Genomic DNA, 21,930 nt, shown 5'->3' with positions numbered 1-21,930 from the left:
AACGTAATTAACATTTTAAACAAATATAAATTACATTATTTGTAACTAATGAATATTTACAATGTTTTATCAAATATAATTTAATAGCTTTTTAAATGAGAAATTGCATTAACTTGTAATTATTAAATCTAATTTAATATTTTCTTTTAAACAATGGATTATATCATTTGTAACTACTGAATACAATTTAACAGTTTTTTAACTTAGAAATGATATTACTTTGTAACGGTTGAATCTAACTGAACAGAATGTTTTTGTTAATAAATTATATGATCTGTAGTTTTTTTTAAATTAATTTTAATTTACAATATTAAATCTAATGTAACAGAAAAAAATTACATGATTTGAATATAATTTTAGAACCCTTTTAAATGAGTATTATATTAATTAGTATATTTGTAATTTTTTGTTTACAAATTCAAATAATTTGTTCATAGATTTAAATATGTTAATGTAATTAAAAATTAAATATATTTTTAATTACATTATATTATAGTAACATTGTGAAAGAAAAAAAAATATTTGCACCTGCTTTGCTTTGACAAAAGCAGCATGTGAGATGAACTCGAAGTTTGAAGTTTCTGTTCAGTTTTAAACCTGATTTTTAATCACAGATGTCTCCGACTTTTTGGGCCTTGCTGTGTAAGGTTGAGTCCAAAATCACTGACAGTGAGATTTTCTATTTTGTATCCAAGGACATGTGTGTGTAATGCACCACAGAGAAATTTGCTAGCTGAGATCCTAAGGTCTGCAGAATCTGACACTGAGTGGGATTCTAACTGATGGCAGATCTGTGGGGAACCGACAGTAAATAGCCTCGGAGATATCAGCCGCTTCTCTGAGAAAAGGAGGAGGAAAGAAAGAAAGAAAGAAAAAAAGAAAGACAGAGATGGAGAGACGGAGCTGTTCGTGCAGTGCGGTATTTAGATGAGAAAATAGTGCTAAAGTCACATGTTAAAATGATGTGCTATTGTTTCTGAGATGAATGAAGGCATCACTCATAGCCAAATTACAAACCTGGGCCATCATCAGTTATGGCCTCTGGCTTATGCTGCAAAAAACCTCAAGGTTTTAAGATAAGTAGCTTGACTGTTTGGCAGCGTTTTCGCTCTAGCCACTGCTATTACTCCAGCAAACAAATAGACATAATGGTGCATGTATTGATTTTTATTGTACTGAAGGTTAAGCGTTAAACACTTGCACTAAAAGAAAAATGGGGCTGTATTGTAATGAAAGCTACAGCGCATTTTTTTTTTTGCACACGAAAAAATTGTAATCACCCTCTTTCTAGTTTCTAAACTGCATTCATTAAATTGCAAATTATTACGTTTTTACCTGTTAATGTATAAACTACCCAATTTTGGATTATCTAATCAGTGGGTCGTCCGAACAACTCCTAAGATAACTAATTAACAATAAATAGGCAGGACTGAGCTTTGTTTTTCTAGATGTTTCTGTGCTCACCAATTTATATTTATATTTATATAATTCATTAAAAATAGGACAAACAGTAAAATAACAGTTTTCTTTTGTAATGTATTTTAAAATATAATTTATTAATTTGCAGCATCGTTACTCCAGTGATCGGTGTCATGTGATTCTTAAAATCATGACGATTTTTTATTATCAATGTTGAAAGCAGTTGTAATATTTTTGTGGAAACTACCATTTAAAGGTTTGGGGTACATAAACAGTAATAACACTTTTATTCAGCAAAGACCCAGCAAATTGATCGTAAGTGTCATTCATGTAGCAATGTTTTTAATATGAAATATTTCCTATTATTACCAATGTTGAAAAAAGTTAGATATTTTGCAGTAATCCATTTGTTGAAGTATTTTGATGAAGAGAAAGGTCAAAAGAACTGCATTTATTCAAAACATGAATCTTGTAAATGTTTCCAATGTCTCTTTCAGTAGATGTAATGCATCCTTGATGAATAAAAGTATTAAATTCTTAAAATTTCTTTAGATTATATGATCTGTATCTATCAAATATACTTACATTTTTTTTATTACATTTATTTGCAATATTAAATCTAATGCAAGAGAAAATGACATCATTTCAATATGTTAGCAGCTTTTTTAATTAGTAATGATATTAATTTGTAATTATTAAAATCACAACATATTTGTTGAGGTACTTTGATGAACAGAAAGGTCAAAAGAATTGCATTTATTTAAAAAAAAAAACAAATCTTTTGTAACCTTGTAAATGTCTCCATTGTGTCTTTCAGTAAGTTTAATGTATCCTTGATGAGTATTAATTTCTTTTAAAAACTATTTACCTGAAAAATGTTAAGTTTATGTATCTAAATGCTATAGCAGTGGCATTATAAATGGGCTTTTTTTGTCTAAAAGATGCACTTTCTGCATATTAATTTAAACACTGCTGAAAATGTGTTTGACGACTACTTGACTGTCATCCATTCCTACCTTAAATAATCTCAGAGGACAGAACTTTTAAACTTATAAACACCAGCAAATTAACTGATGACCATCAAGGTTCGAACAAATACAGCCAGCAGTTTATCAAAGAAAGTGATGTTGTTATCTGACATTGTTTTATATTTTTATTAAGTTTAATCTACTTATTATAATTAAGTAAACAGACCGTGGCTCACTAAGCAAAGCTCCTGAATCTGTGTGTAAATAACGACCAGCTGCTGCGGACACTGATAATTTCTTTAATTTGCTCCCCAAAAAAAGACGGCAGAGAAATCAAGGAACCTTATCTGCACAAAGCCGATTTACATTTGCCTAATAATAAAAAAAACCCGACATCAAATGAATTTCCAATCTGAAAATGTCAGCCAGGGCTGATTCTACTGATCTAGTTTCTTTCATAATGTTGGTATTAGACAGAAAAAGAGGCTCAAGCCTCAAAGGCTTGACAAAATAGCAATAAACATGTGACTCCTGCTTCACAAAGCCAAGGTGACTTCCAGGGCCCTGCTAACTCAGTTTATCTACAGATAACTAAATGTCCTTGTGCTTTTTAAATGCATTTTACAAAAAGAAAGCATTTAGTGCCTTAACAACACAAACGCAAGCCATAAACAATTCCAAAACGTTGGTTAAATAAATCTAAATTTCATCTTGCAGTGATTCCATGAGTTCGATTTTAAGCTTTAATGTAACCGCATACAGTCATCCCTGCACTCTAGATTGTTCCACATGAACTCTATGCAATGAGACGCTGCGCTTTATCACCCTCTCTTTCACACGGCATGGCTTTACGGATTCAAATCGATACGGGCCAGCCGAGACGTGAGGCTAAATCTTGGCCAAGTGGCAGCACATTCATTTCAGAGCTCATCTTCCCTTGTGGCTTCACTGACATCAACACACATCTTTAGTGTGGAGGTGATTATGGGACTAGGCCTTCTCTGTATGATGTGCTCTGCGTTAACCACTGTCCAGGAACATCTGTCATGAAGGCCATGCAGCTTCGAGCTAAATAATGGTTAAAATGCAGAAATTATTCATGTGTGTGTTGGGCACTTATACATTTATAAATTATACTGATGCAGCACTGATGAATCATATAAGTGTCAGTGAAATACAGATTGCATGCAGGACTAAACAGAAAAAAAAAAAAAAGTAACATTGCAGATGATGCTAAAACCCAGCTTCCTATGCTCAATATTACTGTATTTAATTGATCAAAAATGCACTATATGTATGTATGTGTTTCTACAAAACTATCTATCTATCTATCTATCTATCTATCTATCTATCTATCTATCTATCTATCTAATTCACTATAAGGTGTGGGCTTTGCTGTCTGTGCCTCCTTATTTTTGCTAATAAATGTTATATGTTTCAATTATTTGTTCCTTATTCTTTACTGGTTTTTAGTTTTATATACCTATTTAAACTTTGCGTAAGTTATTTGTTATTGTATATAAGGCATATAGCATGGTTTAGTTTTATTCGTTTTGTTAATAAAAGTTCTACGTTCTACGTTCTAAGTGGAAGTAAAATGTGCAAAAAAAACACCACAGTGATATCGGTATTACCCATCTATCTATCTATAGTTTTATATATTTTACTTTGGAAGCCTGAATATACATACACACATTAATATACATATAAAAAACATCCTTATTGATTTCCTGTATTTTAACTTTCAAATGGAAAAGCTGCAACAAAAGATTTCCATAAACTATCAAATTCAATATTTCTGTGTTGTTCTTTATAATGCTCTGAATGTTTTTTGTGTTGGTTTTTTGATAATTTTAGTTCAGTCACTTGTAAAACAAATAGGAAATGAGCAAGGAAATAAGCAAGCAAAGAAAAATATAAAAGAGTTCTTATCATTAGCTATGTGTGTGGCATCTCTTAGTGGATGTCTGTTGAAGATCAGAGCCTGACTTTAGAATATGAGTGTCCATAAAAATCACTCAAAAACAAACTTTACTGTTACAGGGTTTTCACTGCATATCCGTTATATATCCGTGTAATATCTCGGCGCCACTTTGACTCTCGTAACTCGTCAGTTAACAGCTTGTTTAAAAACCGCAGCTAGTTCACAGATGTGAAGCCTAATGCATGAAGGTAAATAAATAAAATGAAGTGCAAGTGTTGCACTTCGCCAGACAGGAAGACCCCCGACCAATGAGAGAAATCACATTCGCTGATTTGACTTCATTAGCATGTTCCTCGTGTCTCTCAGAGGCAGAATGCAGCCAAGAGCACTTGTGTTGGGTGAGACAACACTCCAAAAACCAATGCAGTGAGCCCACATTGATGAGAGAAAGAGAGAGAGCGAAAGAAAGAGAGAAGCACTAGAGCACATCATGTTGTCTTTCCACTGATGGACAAATAGATCAAGTGGCTTGCCTCAAAGTCACTATGGGCTCACTCCGTCAAAGACACGGGGATGAGAGGAGAGGAAAGGAAAAGGCTGAGTGACAAATGAAGAATCGCAGGTAAGAGAGACAGAATGAGATCTCACCGTCTGTGGAGCATCCTGTGGATCCGTCGCTGGAGCAGTATCTCATCTCAATCCGCTGTCTCCCTACTTCCAGAAGGCTGGGCTCCGGGACCCTGGCCTTGCAGGTGTACCTGAAACGCTGCTCGTAGTGGCCTCCATTGTCTGAGATATTTACTGGCGTCCATGGGGTCCAGGGAGTAGTCTTCTTTAGATCCGGGCAAGGGAGGGTATTACAGGACTGGAACTCCTGGACAAACCAGCAAAGAAAATTGTATGAAACTATATAATTTTACATCTTATTCTTTATATAATCGATACAATCATTTATATAATCAATCAGTACAATATAATATTTCAATAGCATTTCATATGGTCTATATTCCTGAATCAAAAATATTGAATTGATTATAGAATTGATTATAGATTTAGCATTACTTTCATTATTTTTTTTTAAAAGTATAAAACGTCAGTATTGTGAAATATTATTATAATCTTGAATGAATGCAATTACTTCAGTGTCTATTATTTTCATTTTATCATGGTAATATGATTTCTAAAGAATATTATATTATTATATAAATTATAGCAATTATTATTGGTTGTCTATAATCAATTGGTTCTTATTATTATCAACTGCTTCATATTTTTGCTACTTAATTTTATAAAACTTATTCATACTGTACATAATTTGATTGATTTAAATTTAAATTCAGTAGAACAATATTAAAATACATTACACGCAAAAATATGAATAAACTGTTTTCAGCATTGAAAATAATACAAACCATTATTAATAATAATAAGTTTCAGCATATTAGATATATATATATATATATATATATATATATATATATATATATATATATATATATATATATATATATATATTATATAAACATTTATGCTGAGAATGTTCCTTGGTGATTTGTTGGCATTTTGCAGGCATATGAAATATCTCCATTGCGCTCTTTGCTGAACATTGCAAGTCGCAAACAAGTCAAGCAGAAAAGGTCATTGATCAAGTTTAATTTATGGCCCTTGAGGAGAAAAAGGTTCTGAAATATGAGGGAATAAATAAGCAGCACATTTTACACAAGCTAAATGACATTTTGATTTGAACGGAAGCTCAAAGGACTAAGAAAAAGACAAAAATGATCACTGGCACGGGACAGTTCAAATGAGCGCTGTCTGTTCTAACATCTCGTCCGAGTCTGGTGGGGACTTGCGGCAAACCTCTTAAATTCGTTTTATTGCATTTCTATAATTGATATGACATCTACGCTGCCTGTATCCTTGATCTGTACCTGCAGTTATGAGCTTTCAATCCTTCGATTTATGATAATGCAGAGCGTCTTCTGATACCAATGTCTTGCACTTGAGGCAGTCAGATTCATGTCTTGACACCTTAATAAATTCACCTGAAACAAGGAGCTATAGATTTCCTGTAAATCATATGTGTTCATTTGGTGGAGTGGGGAGCTGTGTCCGTTCTAGCTGCATTTATTTATGCTTAATAGACCTTGAATGACTGCCAGACCTTGGCAAAATAAGATAAAAGTCCTTTTTGTTCATCCGTCAATCTGTCAGACGGAGGGAGAGCTGATGTGAAGCGTTCAGATGGCTGTCTACTTCACCTCCCCTCCCTCCACCCATCTCTCCTCACCTCCGTTCTCCCAAGGACGGGGAGCAGCCGAGGTTAGGATGCGGAAAAGTTTAGGCATCGTTTGCTATGCGATCTGACCACCTGTTTTTGTTTTCACACTCTCTTTGTTAATATTTAATAACGGTTTATAAATACGATGAAATCAAATGAGCTGACTCGGCACTTTTTACCTCACTGAGCATCAACACTTCAGCTAGAAAGGCTCTAACACAGATTTTTGCAGTCTGTTTTCTCAGAGACAAAGGAGGGTGTTGGGTGTTAGTGTTGTACTTGTGTGACTGTGCATAGAGAAATGTTCATGCTAGGCTGCACACTGTCAGAGCACAAAAGCAAAACCAGTTACCCAATAATTACATGCTTCCATTAAACACTCAACGTCTGGATGCCTCCACAAATTAACGAACTACAAGCACGAGCTGTGTTCGCTCTGTAGTTATGTAAACATGCTATTACAAAATTAAAGAACCTAGTTCTTTAGCTTTTGCTTTTTATCACTGTAAGACACAAATATGATGGAAAATAAATGATACGTAATTTATATTTTCTTATATGAGTAAAAACACACACGTATTCTGTGCGTTACAAAAATATGCAGCGATATTCAATTATATAAAAACCCATACATACATTACAGACAGAAACTGAAGTCCATAAATAAGTCCATAAATAATTAAACTCCTAATTGAATAATTAAATAATGTAATGATTTCATGATAATTAGGTGTTATTCGTGCACCTGTGTTGAATAGAATTAAATGTTTTTATTTGTGAAGCTCCTTTTTTAATGTCTATTGATTTTTCTCTTTTAACACAATAATGAATTGTGAATCATAAAATATATAATTTTTTTATATAATTGATTTTTAATTTATATAACATTTATAATTAGAAAGGATATTCTTTATAAATAACATGCAAGCTTTAAATTAATTAAAATGCATAAATATTGTAAAATAGTATTATAATTTAAAGTTAATTCCATTACCCCAGTCTTCAGTATCCCTTGTTCAGTGTATAAACAATTAAACTTCTAATGTAAGGATTAATTAGATAAATTGCATTATTTATGCAATAGTAATGTTTATGTTTTTTGTTGAATTATTCATAAATTATGCATTAACAGAGTATAGATATGTATATACTTGCAGTAAAAAATATAGAATTTAGTAGGATGCAAGGATTATAATGGATTATAGTTAATTATCATAGTAGAGGAAACTGTCTGATCACTGTGATCAAACTAATATCACACCTTTTCTCAAAAGCCGGTAGGATTTGAGGTATCTGTAGCACAAATGGTGTGTGACCGGGTGAAAAAACAAACACTTCGATACTCTTACCAGTTTCAAATAAAACACCTTATAAGCAGCCATGAAAAAATTCATAAACCTTCATTTGCTGCAAAGCATCCCTGCAAAAATCACTCTTGGAGGGTATTAGGAGAAAGTGATACTGCAGCAGAATGCGCTCAAACACATGAGCTGTAGTGCTGATGCTAGGCTGGATACAACGAGGTAGAGGTTCACACCAGCTGGGTGAACGCCTACATATGAGCAGCACATCATAATGATGATTTTTAACGATTACTGATGTGTTGATTTACGCAGCCTGATGCTTGTGAACCGGCCCTCCCATGTTGTCTAAAATCTGAAAATTTGACATGACCTAAACCAAACAAAATCAATCACCTTTTTTTTTTTTTGTCGATAACGATGTTATGTGTAGATAATGCACGCTCTCGGATTGTTTGCTCTCATTCCCACTCTATCATTACTCATCCCGCTCACGTTTTTCATTTCTATAATTCTCCATCCATCTCACTTTATCTGCCTCTTCCTTTCCATAATTCTCTATTGTTCCATTCTTGTTTTCCCGCCGACAGTCTATTCATTATCCCCTCCACTCTCCATCTTTTTCAGACTTCGTACACCCCTTTTTCATGCTGAGAATTACTGTATTTCCTAAAGTTCTCGTCCGTCACTAATGCGTTATGGGTAGAGAAGGCAGGGGTTAGGGGATGCCCTTACGAAGCTCCGCTGGTCCCCGTTCAGTCTCCAGGCATCTGCTGACTAATGAGTAATCCCACCCGCGCTCTCTGGAGCTTTCTAACATCATTACATCCACTCTGCACACACACACACACAGCCCTCAATCCTTTGTGTCCACACAAAAATACAGCGTATCAGCAAGTACGTGAGTGTTAGTCGTAATTGGTCGTTCTACGGCTCACATCTTTGACACTATATGCCCCCGACTCCACAGAGAATGCAGCCTCTGGTATGTTTTACAGAGAACAACAAACACCAATCCATTACGCAGGTGTCGCTGATTGCATTCATTACCGGCGGTTCACCTGAGACACGCCGGCTGGCCGGTCCACAATGGACCACCAAGACAAATAGTCTCAATTATTAGTACAGAAAAGAGCACAATCAGTCAAGCAAGACTACGGAGCGATACACTCCGTCAGGGGGCCTAATGAAAAATGCTGTCATTTGGGAATGTTGAAATTCCCCGGAGAAAACTTGCGTCGGGTAAATTAATACCCACACTGCAGAGTCATCGCTGAGAAATGGGATGCAGGGTTTTTTATGGGCTGCGGTTGGTTTTATGTAGTAGTTGGAAATATATTCGCCAAAAAATTAATAAAGAAACTCGAGAACTCTCGTAAGATCTTCCAAATGCCGTTATAAGAGATAAAAGTTCTGAGGCACTGAACTGTACACAAGGTACACATAGGCCTTGATTTATTATGAAAAGTTTCATTTGTGTGTGTGTGTGTGTGTGTGTGTTTTGTGTGACTTAAGAATAATTGCACAAATGACCAAACAAAAAATTTAAAAGGAGGTTTTTGTATGTGGCAGTTGTACTAAACGTTAGTTATGCCATATTTTTTTTCATTTTATATTTTATTTGAATTACTAATTTTATTTGATATATTATTAGAGTAATTAAGGCTAGTGGCTCTCAAACAGGCGCCACATCAAACATACAAAGCAGAATTATTTGTGTTTATTTTAACAAATAACAATATTAATGCATTGAAGTAAATGCACTTAATTAAAATATTACAGGTACCTAATTAAAACTCAATAATAACATTTAATTATTTACTTAATTTTATTCCCCCTCAACTGCCTGATGGTTGATGACTGATGACTGAGTGTATTCAACACGGTTCTTGAAACTTCAGTCAATCACAAAATACATTTTGGTTAATTCATATTCTGACCCTCCCAGTTTCTCTTAAAGAAAATGCTCTGTTTTGTTAGTTAGTGTAGAACTACTGGATTAAATAACGCACAATATTCAACAATATTCACAATATTCAAATGCCATCATATAGGTTATGTTATTTATTTATTTTTACTCAAAAAGGTTAAAAACTAAAGACCGTAACCTTAATATATATCTGTAAATATGTAAAACATGTAAAATATATATGTAAAATAATAAAATATATATGATTTACAAGAAACATATTATTATATCATATATTGTTAAAAATGATATAATATAATATAATATAATATAATATAATATAAAAGGCATTCATAAACAGGTTCACTAACAGCTTGTGCCAGCGTAAGCCATCTTTTGTTGTTAAAATAGTACTGTCAGGATTTTAAAAAGATGAGCAGTGATTTTTTTTTGTTTTTTGGGGCCTTATCTTATTAAATATGCATTTGCAGGAGTTTCCCTTTCAGACACAACATGTCTTGGAGGAGAATATTTAAATGAATCATGCAACGTTAGTTAATGTTTAAGCTCGTCAAATTACTTGTACTGGTAAAAAAAAGTCTTAAAGCCTTAAAGCAGGCAGATATTTGCACTGCTCTCAGTAGATTGGGCTTGTCATTACAGAAATGATCTGGCTGCATCTGTGTTCTTTAATGTGCTCACTGTACCCTAGATAGGGGTGTACGAGTTATGAATGAATGAAACTTCTTTGTCCGTCTTCACTCTGTCTTGAATCGCGCTCTTGGAAAGCACTTCTGCGTCTCGGCTCACATTACATGACTTGTTTGATTTTTACGTAGAAAGGGCGACAGTGCACCTCATTAAACAAGGATCCACACAAAGAAAATCGAGCAAGGAGCCATTGACTCATATAAGAACAAAACTTAGGCACCAAATAAGTTTTTAATGTGCTCTAAAATAAATGTATTTATTTTTTTTTTTACATTTTGACATTTTTAGAAGGCACATTCACTTATTTCACATTTTCAACTATGTTTGCTAAGAAAATGTACGAATAGTCGACTGAAATAATTTTTACAAATAGTAATATGCAGCAGCGATGTTAATTCACGTTTATTTCATATTATAATAGAGAAAGACGTAACGGTTTCACTTGCCGAACGCACATGCCGCATTATAGAGCGCCAAAACCGTATTTATTTTATGAATTTTGTTATGAACTTGGCAGAATGTCAAAGCTGATACGTTGTTTATTAGTAAGTAACGAAGCGCAAAGCTTATTAAGATTACTGGACGGCAAGATCTTTGATGCGCAACGGCTCGATTTGATACGTGAACATATAACAAAAGATGCGAACGCAAAACAATCAGGTAAAAAAAAACGAAGCCATAACATGTAAATAGTCACCAGCGGTTTCAGAGGCCCTATGCAGCTTGAGCACCTTGCGTACAGGGAGGATTGGCTCTGCACTATTCTACAAAATACATATAACATCATAACACTTGAAACTCCTGAAATTAAGTGTGAGCTTAAACTCTTAAACTGGCAAATTCAGATTGGATAGCAGTGCGCGATCTCTAGTTACATTTGACAACAAAAAAAAAAAGTGTCTGCTGACATCATGTTCTAAAAAGAGTGTATTTCTGGCATAAGGCAGCTTCGTATTTTTGCCATTACATAAATGTAATTAACACTCAGAAAAAGAGAAATAAAACTCTCCTTACACTTAAATCCTTACACTTAACACTGCGCTTCACATATTCGCAGATTTCCAGGCGCCCTAAGACAGAGTGACAGTAGTGTTTGAGTCTGATTATCAAAGCATCATTACACCGAACATATGAAGGATCTCACAAACAGACAACCTATTAAGGGTTGCCAGGTACTCATTATTGTCTCTCTCTCTACTCTGACACCTGGGCACCTGTTCACGTGGGCTTTATCACTATCATTACAAGCGCTGTGACAAACGAACCCTCTGCAAAATTACCAGCTGACTGACGCATCATGTTTTTATTGTGTCTGACAAAACAACCACCGACTAGTGGGGGAATTTTTCATAAAACGATAACAGCTGGTTGCACGTATGGTCCGTGCCGTAGTCTGGCAATGATCAGTACCAGAAAATAATACAAAGCTTGCTTATTAACTGAAGCTTTCTTGCTTGCTTTCCTTAATGCTCACAGGGCACACAAAAATAGCACAAAAATCCAAATCAGGCGACGCACCACCCTGGTACCCAGACATATATAATTATATACATATATATCGACATGATGCTGCCTTCATAGCCTCAGAGGCATTCCTAGGATACTTCAGCGTGTTGGTGTTTTTGGCGTCGTCTACATTGTGATGGATCTGAGGCAGCTGGCCTTGAGGCTAAAACGCGCGCACGATTTGACAGAGCATTAACATCAGGACTCACAGGAACGTCTGAACTTTCTCTTAAGCTATTGTGCCATTGATCAAGCTGCAAAGATCGAAACGGTTGACAGCCTTGATTTCTAAACTGGACGGATGTTGAAATAGCCAATGAACTATTTAAAGCCGTTCCAGGTTCTCGAAATCACCCAAACCACTTCCACGAATGGCATGAAAAGTGAACCGTGGTCATGTGAGCTGGACTTATTCTAAACTAGCAGCGAGCGGGTGACCGGTTTTAAAAGTAGAGTAAGAATATCACAGCTTACTCATGAGTGGAAAATCCCAGCTTAGTTTCGAATGCTAGTGCACATGGCAAGCTCCTCCCAGCTTTCCAAAGGAGGAAATGCATTTTGGGATTGCATGTGCTCTTGACAAGAATAGGGTGTTTATGCAGATTTTAACTACCATTCTAAAGTTATTGAATGTGCTTTAATAAAATGTTTTGATGATGATTGAATGTTTTTGAAAGTGTATGTGCTTACCCAGACTCCTTCAAAAATTACAGTAAAAACAGTAATATTGTGAAATATTATTATAATTTAAAATAACTAATATTTTATATTAAAGTTATTAGTTATATTATAAATCATTAGTTATATTATAAATAAAATATATTATATATTATAAAGTTTTATTATATTAACTTAATATATTATTTTAATATATTGTAATTATTTTAATATAAATGTAATTTATTCCTGAATTTTCAGAAGCTATTATTCTATTGAAATTATTCTAATATGCATATATGGTGTGCAAAAAGCTTTCCTATTAACAATTTTAATAACAGCTGACCTACTGTAAACTGTAATATATTTTAATGAGGATTGTTTGATGATTAAACATTTTTAAAATAGCTTTTACTTGAAATATTTTTGCAACAAAATAAAAAATCTATTTAACGCATTCTTGCTGAATAAAAGTAAAAATATGAAATAAAATGAATTAAAAGAAGAGATTTAAATAGATATAAATCAAAACTTTGCAGACATAGAAATACCTCTAGGTATGTCATGGATAGATTGATAACCCGGCATTCATATAAATATATGTGTATTTGTGTATGATCTATATATAAATGTGTATGTGACAGTATGTGTGTGTGTGTATATATATATATATATATATATATATATATATATATATAGCGTGTGTGTCTAGCTTAAATGTGTGTGTGTGTATAAAAGTGTGTGTATGTTCTGTTTATTGAATGCAATAACATTTTTTCATATAATTATTTACAGGTAAAAGAATATGATATCTGAATGTATTTTGCTTTAAAATGCAGCACTTTGATAAAAAAATTTTTTTCTTTTTTAAATGTTGTATTTCTGGTGAAACCTATCTACATTCAAGGGGTGATAAAACGAACAGATAAAGGTGGATTTTTTTTGTTGTTGTTTAAGAGGCTAAAAGGCTACAAATGCTGGCGGTGGCTGGCAGTTTTAAAAGGGAAAGTTAAGTTAAATCACAAACAATCAAAGTAATAATATGAAAGTGACATACAACGCTGCATCCAGGGCATTCGTTTCCATTCTCACACGTTCTTCTCCGTGACTGGATCCCGCCGCCGCACGGGACTGTGCAGCGCTCCCATGGAGACCAAGCTGACCAATAGACATGTGGGGGGCAGGGCAGGTGCTCATTACAGTATCTAAAATAGATTAAAACAAACACTAAGCATGCAAATAAAACATTTATTTACAAACTCAACCCATCCTGTTTATGCAATGGCCTCAATTGAATATGAATCCTCTGAAGCACAGATTATTAAATCACAAAGGAACACGTTATATTTTTACATAGTAAATAAGAATATAATCATCTCTTTCTACAGTAGAAACTAATTGTAAACATCTCAAAGGTACTTGGTGCATCAAGCCATGATAAATTCACGTTGTCATTTATAAAATGCGTGCAGAAAACAAGTTCAAAATATTGAATTCAACAGGTAGGAACTGCAAACATGAGATAATGACTGGCTAGCGGTTGTGTAGGTCTCCAAGGACAGGAAATGCCTAGGTTAACCTTAATGTAATGGGCACTGATGGAGCAGTGTCTTATCTAAATGAGGTCTGAAGGCAGAGCGAGAGGGGTTTTCTGAGCCCGTCTGTCCACTTGCAAAGCCAGACGTGTGAGCTAGACGAGTAGTTGTAATTGAAAGGTAGTTGGTATAAAGGTAATTCGTATAAAGCATGATGATTGGGACGCACACAGTCAATCATTTCAGCTCTCATGTGGTCTCACTGCAATCAGTGGATCTTTGAAAGGAAGCGAATAATAAATGAAGGCAGTTTCCTTTTGAAGATACGCTCATAACCAGAACAAAGGCTCGGAAAATGAATCAAAAAATAACCTCAGCCATCCAAAGCCCGTGCTGACCCCATACCAGAAAAAACGAGCACAGATGTAAGCAGGAGACAAATAAAATCTGAACAAATCCTTACTGATTTTAGGTGCTTAATACCCATCATATTAGAAAGGTAACTGAAATCATATTCTTTTTATTGTATTCCATCCAGTGACTATTGGTGTTATTCAACATACTCTTTGAAACATCTGGAATCACAAAATAAATTGTGGTTAATTTATATATTAGCACTCCCAGTTTCTGCAAATATTTTTCTAAGACAAAAGCAACATAGATAATATAATATAATATAAACAGAATGCATAAAATGTTCTATTTAAAAATATAATATAATATAATAATTTAAATTAACTTTTAAATTAAGTTACAGACACCAAAATAAACCTGAAAAATTGGAAAAATGTTTGTGTATTATTTTTACAAATTAAAATCACTATGAAAATACCTAACTGCTGAAATAAATATCTAATGACCTCATATAACTTACAATATGTATACTTGTCTGTGAAACATTTCCACTCAAAAACAATAGCTGCTAATGCTTTGGCCTGAGTATTTAACTGAAGCCATTGTCATTCTTTTCACTACAGAGATTTCTTTTCTATATAAATTAGGCTCATTATAGTTTGAAACTTATTAACAAAATTTCTATTTTCCTGCTGAAATGAATGCACTCTTCCTTGCTAAAAAAAAAATGTTTGCATAAGGAAAGGAGGTCCGTATGGGCAATATTTATCTGTAAAACTGTAGAACACTTCAGGGAAATTACACAAGATGCATTTTTATTTTTCTGTGCCTGAACCCACTTTCTTCAAAAGAGATGTCTGATGATGTGCGTATATGTGCAAATGAGAAAATAAGGGAATATTATAAGTTTCAAATATGAAAAAGTATTCAAAAGTAGGAAGCGGTACACATTCCCATTGGAGAACCACTGATCAGGGCAACTTGTTGTGATGTAGCTTGCAATAAAAAAGTCGAGAGATCCATATGAGAAAAATTTATAGCCAAGGAAACCCACTGCCAATTTGCATATGCAAATAGTGTTCATTCAAATCGGATTTGCTAAGTTTAACAAGTTTGCCCCTGTTCTGGCACAAAAAAGGAGAAAGAAACAAACGATCAAAAGAACAAGAAAAAAGTGGTAATTAATAGCACATTTGAGATGGTGTATGAAATGAATGAGGGAGAATGTAAAAAAAACACATTCATTTATCAAATGGATTTTAAGCAGAACAAAGTACTGGAGTGTTGCAACAACAGTTCTTTTGCCTGCAGGCGTTCTGTCTTGTTTTAGAGAGTTTCTGAGCGCAAATGGATGGGAGTTGCTGGCTCGGCGTTTACAGACACGCTGTGCGGGGATAGATATATGGCTCTGGACCAGGGTGGTATTATGGACCAGGCAAGTGGGGCCACTGTCAGGGACCTCCAAAGCCTCAGGCTGCATGACCCGGGACTGTCAAAAATCAACACTAGGAACTTACAGAGAGTCGAATACTAGGCTCTAGGCCCCAGAGTGCGTAAAGTCCCTTGTCGGTGCCAGAGCCATTGCAGCCATAGGAAAATTTCATTATTTCCTATGTTATATATAAGATATCAGCAAGATATCTTTTAATTTCTTATTTATTCAAAAATTCTAAAACTTTAATATTGTAAAATGGTCTGACTTTAATTTTAAGTTGCCTTAACTACTATGCACTTACATATAAATAAATAATTTGATAGAATGCACTTTTAATAAGTTAATATTTAATTATTTATAATTAAATTGTTTAAAAGAAGACACAGACCCCAGGCTACAAAAAAGTTTATTTATATTTAATATAAGCAATAATATATAAATAATAAAATTACAATTTTCCCAAGCTCATAAGTAAACTAGTAAGTTCAGTAAAATGTGGGTCCCGCTTTATATTGTGTTCCTAATACCAGTGCACCTACATAGTAACTAGATGTGTGTGTAGCATGTAACTGCAGTGTAAGTGTACTATTGTAATACCAGTGTACTAACATGGTAACTCCTCAGGAACTGTCCACTTAATATAAAGTGTAACATTCTGGACATCAACCACAATTTATATGTAAAGCCTAACGCTGCAGTGTAACATCAGAGTCATTACATGGTAAATCCATACAAATTATTTGCTTAATATAAAGCGTAACACTTTCTTTACCGAAAAGTGCTGTTAGTCCTGTTACACATTTGTACTTTCATGATCAAAAAGTGTTGTTAACAATGTCCTGTTACGCATGTGTACTTACACATACCATTCAGTGGGTCGTTACATGTTTGTTTCACAATGTGGACACACTGCGGTTACATACTAAGCACACACATAGTTACTATGTAAGTACACAAGTATTAAAAAGCGCAATATAAGCGAGACCCCAAACAATCTAATGTGTTCATTCACGAAGGTGTGAGATCTGATTTATAAATCCATCTTCTAAATTTCTAAACAACAAAAAGGGTGAGCAAATGAGGAAAGCTTATTTATTTTTGACTGAAGTGTCACTTTATGTCTCTTTCTCGTGTCCCTCATCGAGGACATCTCATGGCGACCGACCCACAGCAGAGTGGCGTGCTGAGTACTTTGCCATCTGGCAGCAGTGCGCCCAACAGGGACTAAAGTGTGACTGTACATATGAGCTGAATACTTCTGAACAGATGCCCAGTGGCTGAGCGGGACTCAAAGTAAAAAAGTTCCCCGCAGCACTAACAAGTGAATCCAAACTTCTTTCAATATCGGACAAAAGACCCCCAACTATAGAGATTTTGCAGTAGCCCTAGTAGAACAAAACCAGGAATGCTCCTTTCTTCTTTTGGTCTGAAGCGTCCTGCTAAGGGAACTGACAAAGCACATTTGAGCCATTAACTCGGCTCCCTTCAACCTTAAATGAAAACTGTGGGCCCTGACGCTCTCCCCGGATATGTTTTCACAGCCATTATGCACCGCTGGGCTGGTCGAGGTGTTGTATTAAAGTGGATGGGTGGTGTGAAAAACTCGCAGGGGCTTGTAGACTAGCTAGGCTGGAGCCAAACTCAAAGCTTGCACCAGAACTTTTCTGCTGATTATTCACAGCCTTTATGCTTAGACACCTAAGGGCATCAAGTGCCCCGGCGCCTTGGAGAAACAGTGTAAGTGGGGGGCAGGAAAATGAAAATGCAAGAGGTGGCAGAAATGGTACGCTTTACAGTCACCTGCAAAAAAAAAAAAAAAAAGAAAAGAAAAACTACCAATCTGCTGCGTTCTTCATGTCTTAAGCTCCATGTCTGTGTTTCTATGGTGACTTAAAAACTGTGGCCGGCTCGTTTTCTCTCGTTTGACAGAAAAAAAATATTGCTCAGCAGTTGCTCCTTCATAAGCCAAGACACATGAAATAAGTTTTTAACAACTCTTTTTTTTTACAAATCCAGTAGAAGTATAACACTATAAAATTAATGCAGATAGCCTGGCTCATATCAAAAGCATGGAATTATAGGATACGGCAAAATTACAAATTTTAGGACTTTCGTATCTTGGCAAACCTGAGGTCAGTTTGCTATACTGTCAAAATATCATCTTCTAAAATGAGAAAGACTAATATTAAAACAGCTTAATATTTTTCAATCATGCATAGATATTGTAAGCTACATTTACAAAAGTGTACAATTTTCAGTTTAGTCCAGTCTTTATATTTCTTTTGTTTGTATCATTTTTTATATTATATTTTTCTTCATATTTTTCATATACAACACTGTAAACAAAACAAAACAAAACAAAAAAGCCATTATCAGTTATTATCAATTTATGGATGTTCCTGGTAAACAAATAAATAAAGTGCAGCATTCAAAATGTTTGTGAAACACCTGTGAAAATCTATTTTATTTTAAAAGTTTTATATTTGAAAGTTGATCAAAGTTAATAAGAAACACTACTGATTCAGTCCAGTTAATAATTTTTATATTTTTGGGCCTATAATTAAAATAAATAAATAAATAAAAATATATGTGTGTGTGTATATATATATATATATATATATATATATATATATATATATATATATATATATATATATATATATATGGTTTAAATAAATGGTTTAATGTACAAAAAAAACAAAACCAAAAACAAAACAACAAAAAAGTCCTTTTTATTTACCACTTTGTTTCATCTTGTTGGTCCTTAATTATTGAATTGAACATGAACCTTAATTATTTACCAAATTCAGCTATTATAATAATATAATAAGAAAATAATGTTCTTGTCTTGTTCTCAGCAACAGCCAAGTTTAACAGTGATGTCACATAAGTGAGAAAATGTATAAAAAAATCTGAAGACAAAAGCCTGAAGTGTGATTTGGGAAAAGTTGGCACCTTCAACAGAGGGACCACAACTGTTTCCAACAGATGCCTCTCTCGCCCTCTCTTCATCCCAGCACTTCAGGTCTAATTTTTCAGCTGCGATGTACTGTTGCTTAGAAACCTCACACATTCTCAGGGCAGAGCAGTTTAAGCATAATTCTGCCATGATTAGACGACGCACTATCATACCTACAGTGTTTGAGTGTGTGTGTGTGTGGAGTATGTGGCTGCAGTCTCTGTAATTAACAAGCCTAAGCGTGTTTATTTTTAATTGAATGTCAGTCACGCAAATTATGGGGCAGATAAAGAAGAATGTCTCTTACTCCTCCATTCAAGAGCTTGGTTTGTGTGCTTCCAGTACTAACAAGCTTTCTAGAGATGAACGTTGCATAATAGGATGAGTTATAGAAAAAGCAGTAAAATGAGCTGCGTATATTCATTCTTTATCGTCAACTGCCATGCAATCACAGCAGCAATCACATATGCAGCAGGTGAGAATGAAAACAACAAAAAAAAGCAGCGTGCCCTTTCCAACAGGCACATTGCCCTCTTCAATTTTGTGGAGTAAATTCCAAAAAATGAATACATTTGCATATGTAACGAACTCTTCTTTACCTCTCTTCACGGTTCTGGCCCACACAGACGCGTCCTCCATGGCGTGGAGTGGGGTTGCTGCAGGAACGCTGTCGGACCTGGAATCCGATCCCACAGCTGGTGCTGCAAGGAGCCCATGCCGTCCACGGCGTCCATGCCCCGTTCCTGAGGATGGATATGTTACGGCAGTAATCACTAATCAGACGCCGGCACAGCTGCCTGCTATTATCTGACATTCAGTTTGTTAACTGAGTTAAGACCGTTCTAAGCTTGTTTACAATGGGAACAACATAATTGTATGAAATGATTTAGTCATAAAAATTAATTCAGTATCGCGTAGCAACTTTTTGTTTCGAAAAAGACGGCATGGTATGGAAGCTTGTTTCCACTTCAGTTAAAGGACTAAAATAGGAAATTAAATAAAAAAATACAATCTAAAATCACAATACAGTAAACATGCAATTTAGAAATTTAGGAAGATACTCAATTACACAATATAAGAGTCACATTGAGAGAAATGAAGAGGCATACAAGAACGTTTGCAATAAAGTAACAATTGATTCAAATAAGTAAAAAAGTTGAAATATGTAAAACATTAAATGACAATTGCAAAAAATATAGTTGTGTTGTGAGATACACATTCATAATTATAAAAAAAAGAGATGCGAGACATTAATCAATTCTCTGATTAAAGATGATTATGGGAAATTAAGTACTGTAATTGTGATATTTACAGTCACATTTAAAAAAAAAATCATATTACGATAATTGGGGGGAAAATATACAATTACAATCAAATTGCGATATATAAAGTAAAAAAAATAGATTTAAATATAATTTAATTTATAATTTTAAAAACATAATTTGTGACTATTGTCTGATTTAAAGTCACAGTTGTGCTATTGTATATCAAATCACATCCATCAAATATAGAGCAAAGTGGCAATTGCAATAAGTTAAGTTGCAATTGAAAGATAAATTAATTGTGAATTTTATTTGTGAAAATATAGTCACTCTACATGATTACGAGACAAAGTCGGAATTATAAGAAATAACAATCCTTTAAAAATGCACTTCTCACTACCGAAAACTAAACCACTGCTATATGTTCAGCATTACAATAAACATTGTTGCAGCTGTCTCTAACACCTTATATTTTTACTTTGAGGTGGAAACTGGCTTTCATACAATTCTGTCAAGCCTAAAAGTGAAATGTGTAACTTTCTGTTTGCGCTTTACTCTTTTGGGAGGCGTTTTGTATACCTGGAGCAGTTTGCCACCTCAACACTGATTCCTTGGCACGGCTGCCCTCCACACTGAGGGCTCGGGCTGTCTGCCTTCGAGTGCGACACTGGCATGAACCAACACTGCCGCCATCGTTGTGACTGCAAGCTTTCCATCCTGACCAGGCTCCAAAATGACCGTCCACAGTCACATTCCTCACCTACACACAACAGAAGGAGGACACATAAATAGTAAATGGGCACAGAAACAAGTAAACAAAATCTGAATGCAAATAAATTATTACTGCAGATAAGGTCACATTTGCCAGTTATTAGACGAATCCAAACTAAAATATAGCTTTCAGCATATTAGATCTGTGATAGCTGAAAATAGCAGTCCTCCTCTTTGGAAAATGAACACGCTTTACAATGAGCAAATATTTTCATTTGAGGCATTATATGAGAATGTGGTAATGAATAGCTAATGTAATTTTGTTATTGCTCTCTGGTTATTAACATCTGAGGTATCAGATACAGGACAACATGTTTTGTGAACAAAGGGAGAAGGTAATGTCGTCTAGCGCATAAAATACGATGAGTTCTGTGGAAAAGATTGTCAATGCATTATGAATAGAGAAGAATAAATGACCCTCTGTGTGGAGAGAAATTGTTTGTGCTCTTTGTGTACCGAACGCATAAGAGAGTCACATTTCCAGTGCGGTGGAAGAGTAAAAACAAACCTCATTTTCAAAGGCCTCACTTTTCCTTTAAATATAGATGGGGTTTCTGCCAATTTTAAGACAGGGATGATACAGTAAGTTACCGTTTTTTTCCCAGAGAAAACAAATGTGGTTCTTTGTTTATTTCCATTCGGTGTCTGCCTCCAGATGGGCTTTGTGAATGAACTGTGTCTCGTCTAGCCTTACTGTTCTGTACTACTGAAGTCATTTTAGATCTGTCACTCAACCTCTGGCACCTGGACACAATCTTACCCTGCAGACGAATAGGCAAAAAATATGTGGATATATCATCTAAAAAGACTATGTCAAATGACCAGGATGTGATAGTGTATGTGGTGTAGGTACAGAAAAAGTGTGTGTGTGTGTGTGTGGTTGAAAAGTATTTGAATTTTAAAAAAGGATGATCAAAAATGGTATTCATGGTTGTTGT

At 34.6% G+C, this 21,930-nt stretch overlaps 1 protein-coding gene across 1 annotated transcript in view; it reads right to left on the bottom strand.

Annotated features, from left to right (window-relative positions):
• sema5a (sema domain, seven thrombospondin repeats (type 1 and type 1-like), transmembrane domain (TM) and short cytoplasmic domain, (semaphorin) 5A) overlaps positions 1-21,930 on the bottom strand; it is a 117,416-nt gene that overhangs the window by 17,404 nt on the left and 78,082 nt on the right. The window contains 5 exon segments of the mRNA XM_043226895.1: positions 4,960-5,185; positions 13,734-13,881; positions 19,559-19,702; positions 20,801-20,876; positions 20,879-20,981. Coding sequence (XP_043082830.1) covers positions 4,960-5,185; positions 13,734-13,881; positions 19,559-19,702; positions 20,801-20,876; positions 20,879-20,981 — 697 coding nt within the window.

The sequence above is a fragment of the Puntigrus tetrazona genome, chromosome 24 (assembly GCF_018831695.1).
Source record: "Puntigrus tetrazona isolate hp1 chromosome 24, ASM1883169v1, whole genome shotgun sequence".
In the NCBI taxonomy this organism is placed as follows: domain Eukaryota; kingdom Metazoa; phylum Chordata; class Actinopteri; order Cypriniformes; family Cyprinidae; genus Puntigrus; species Puntigrus tetrazona.
This window is presented reverse-complemented; position numbering and strand designations above follow the sequence as displayed.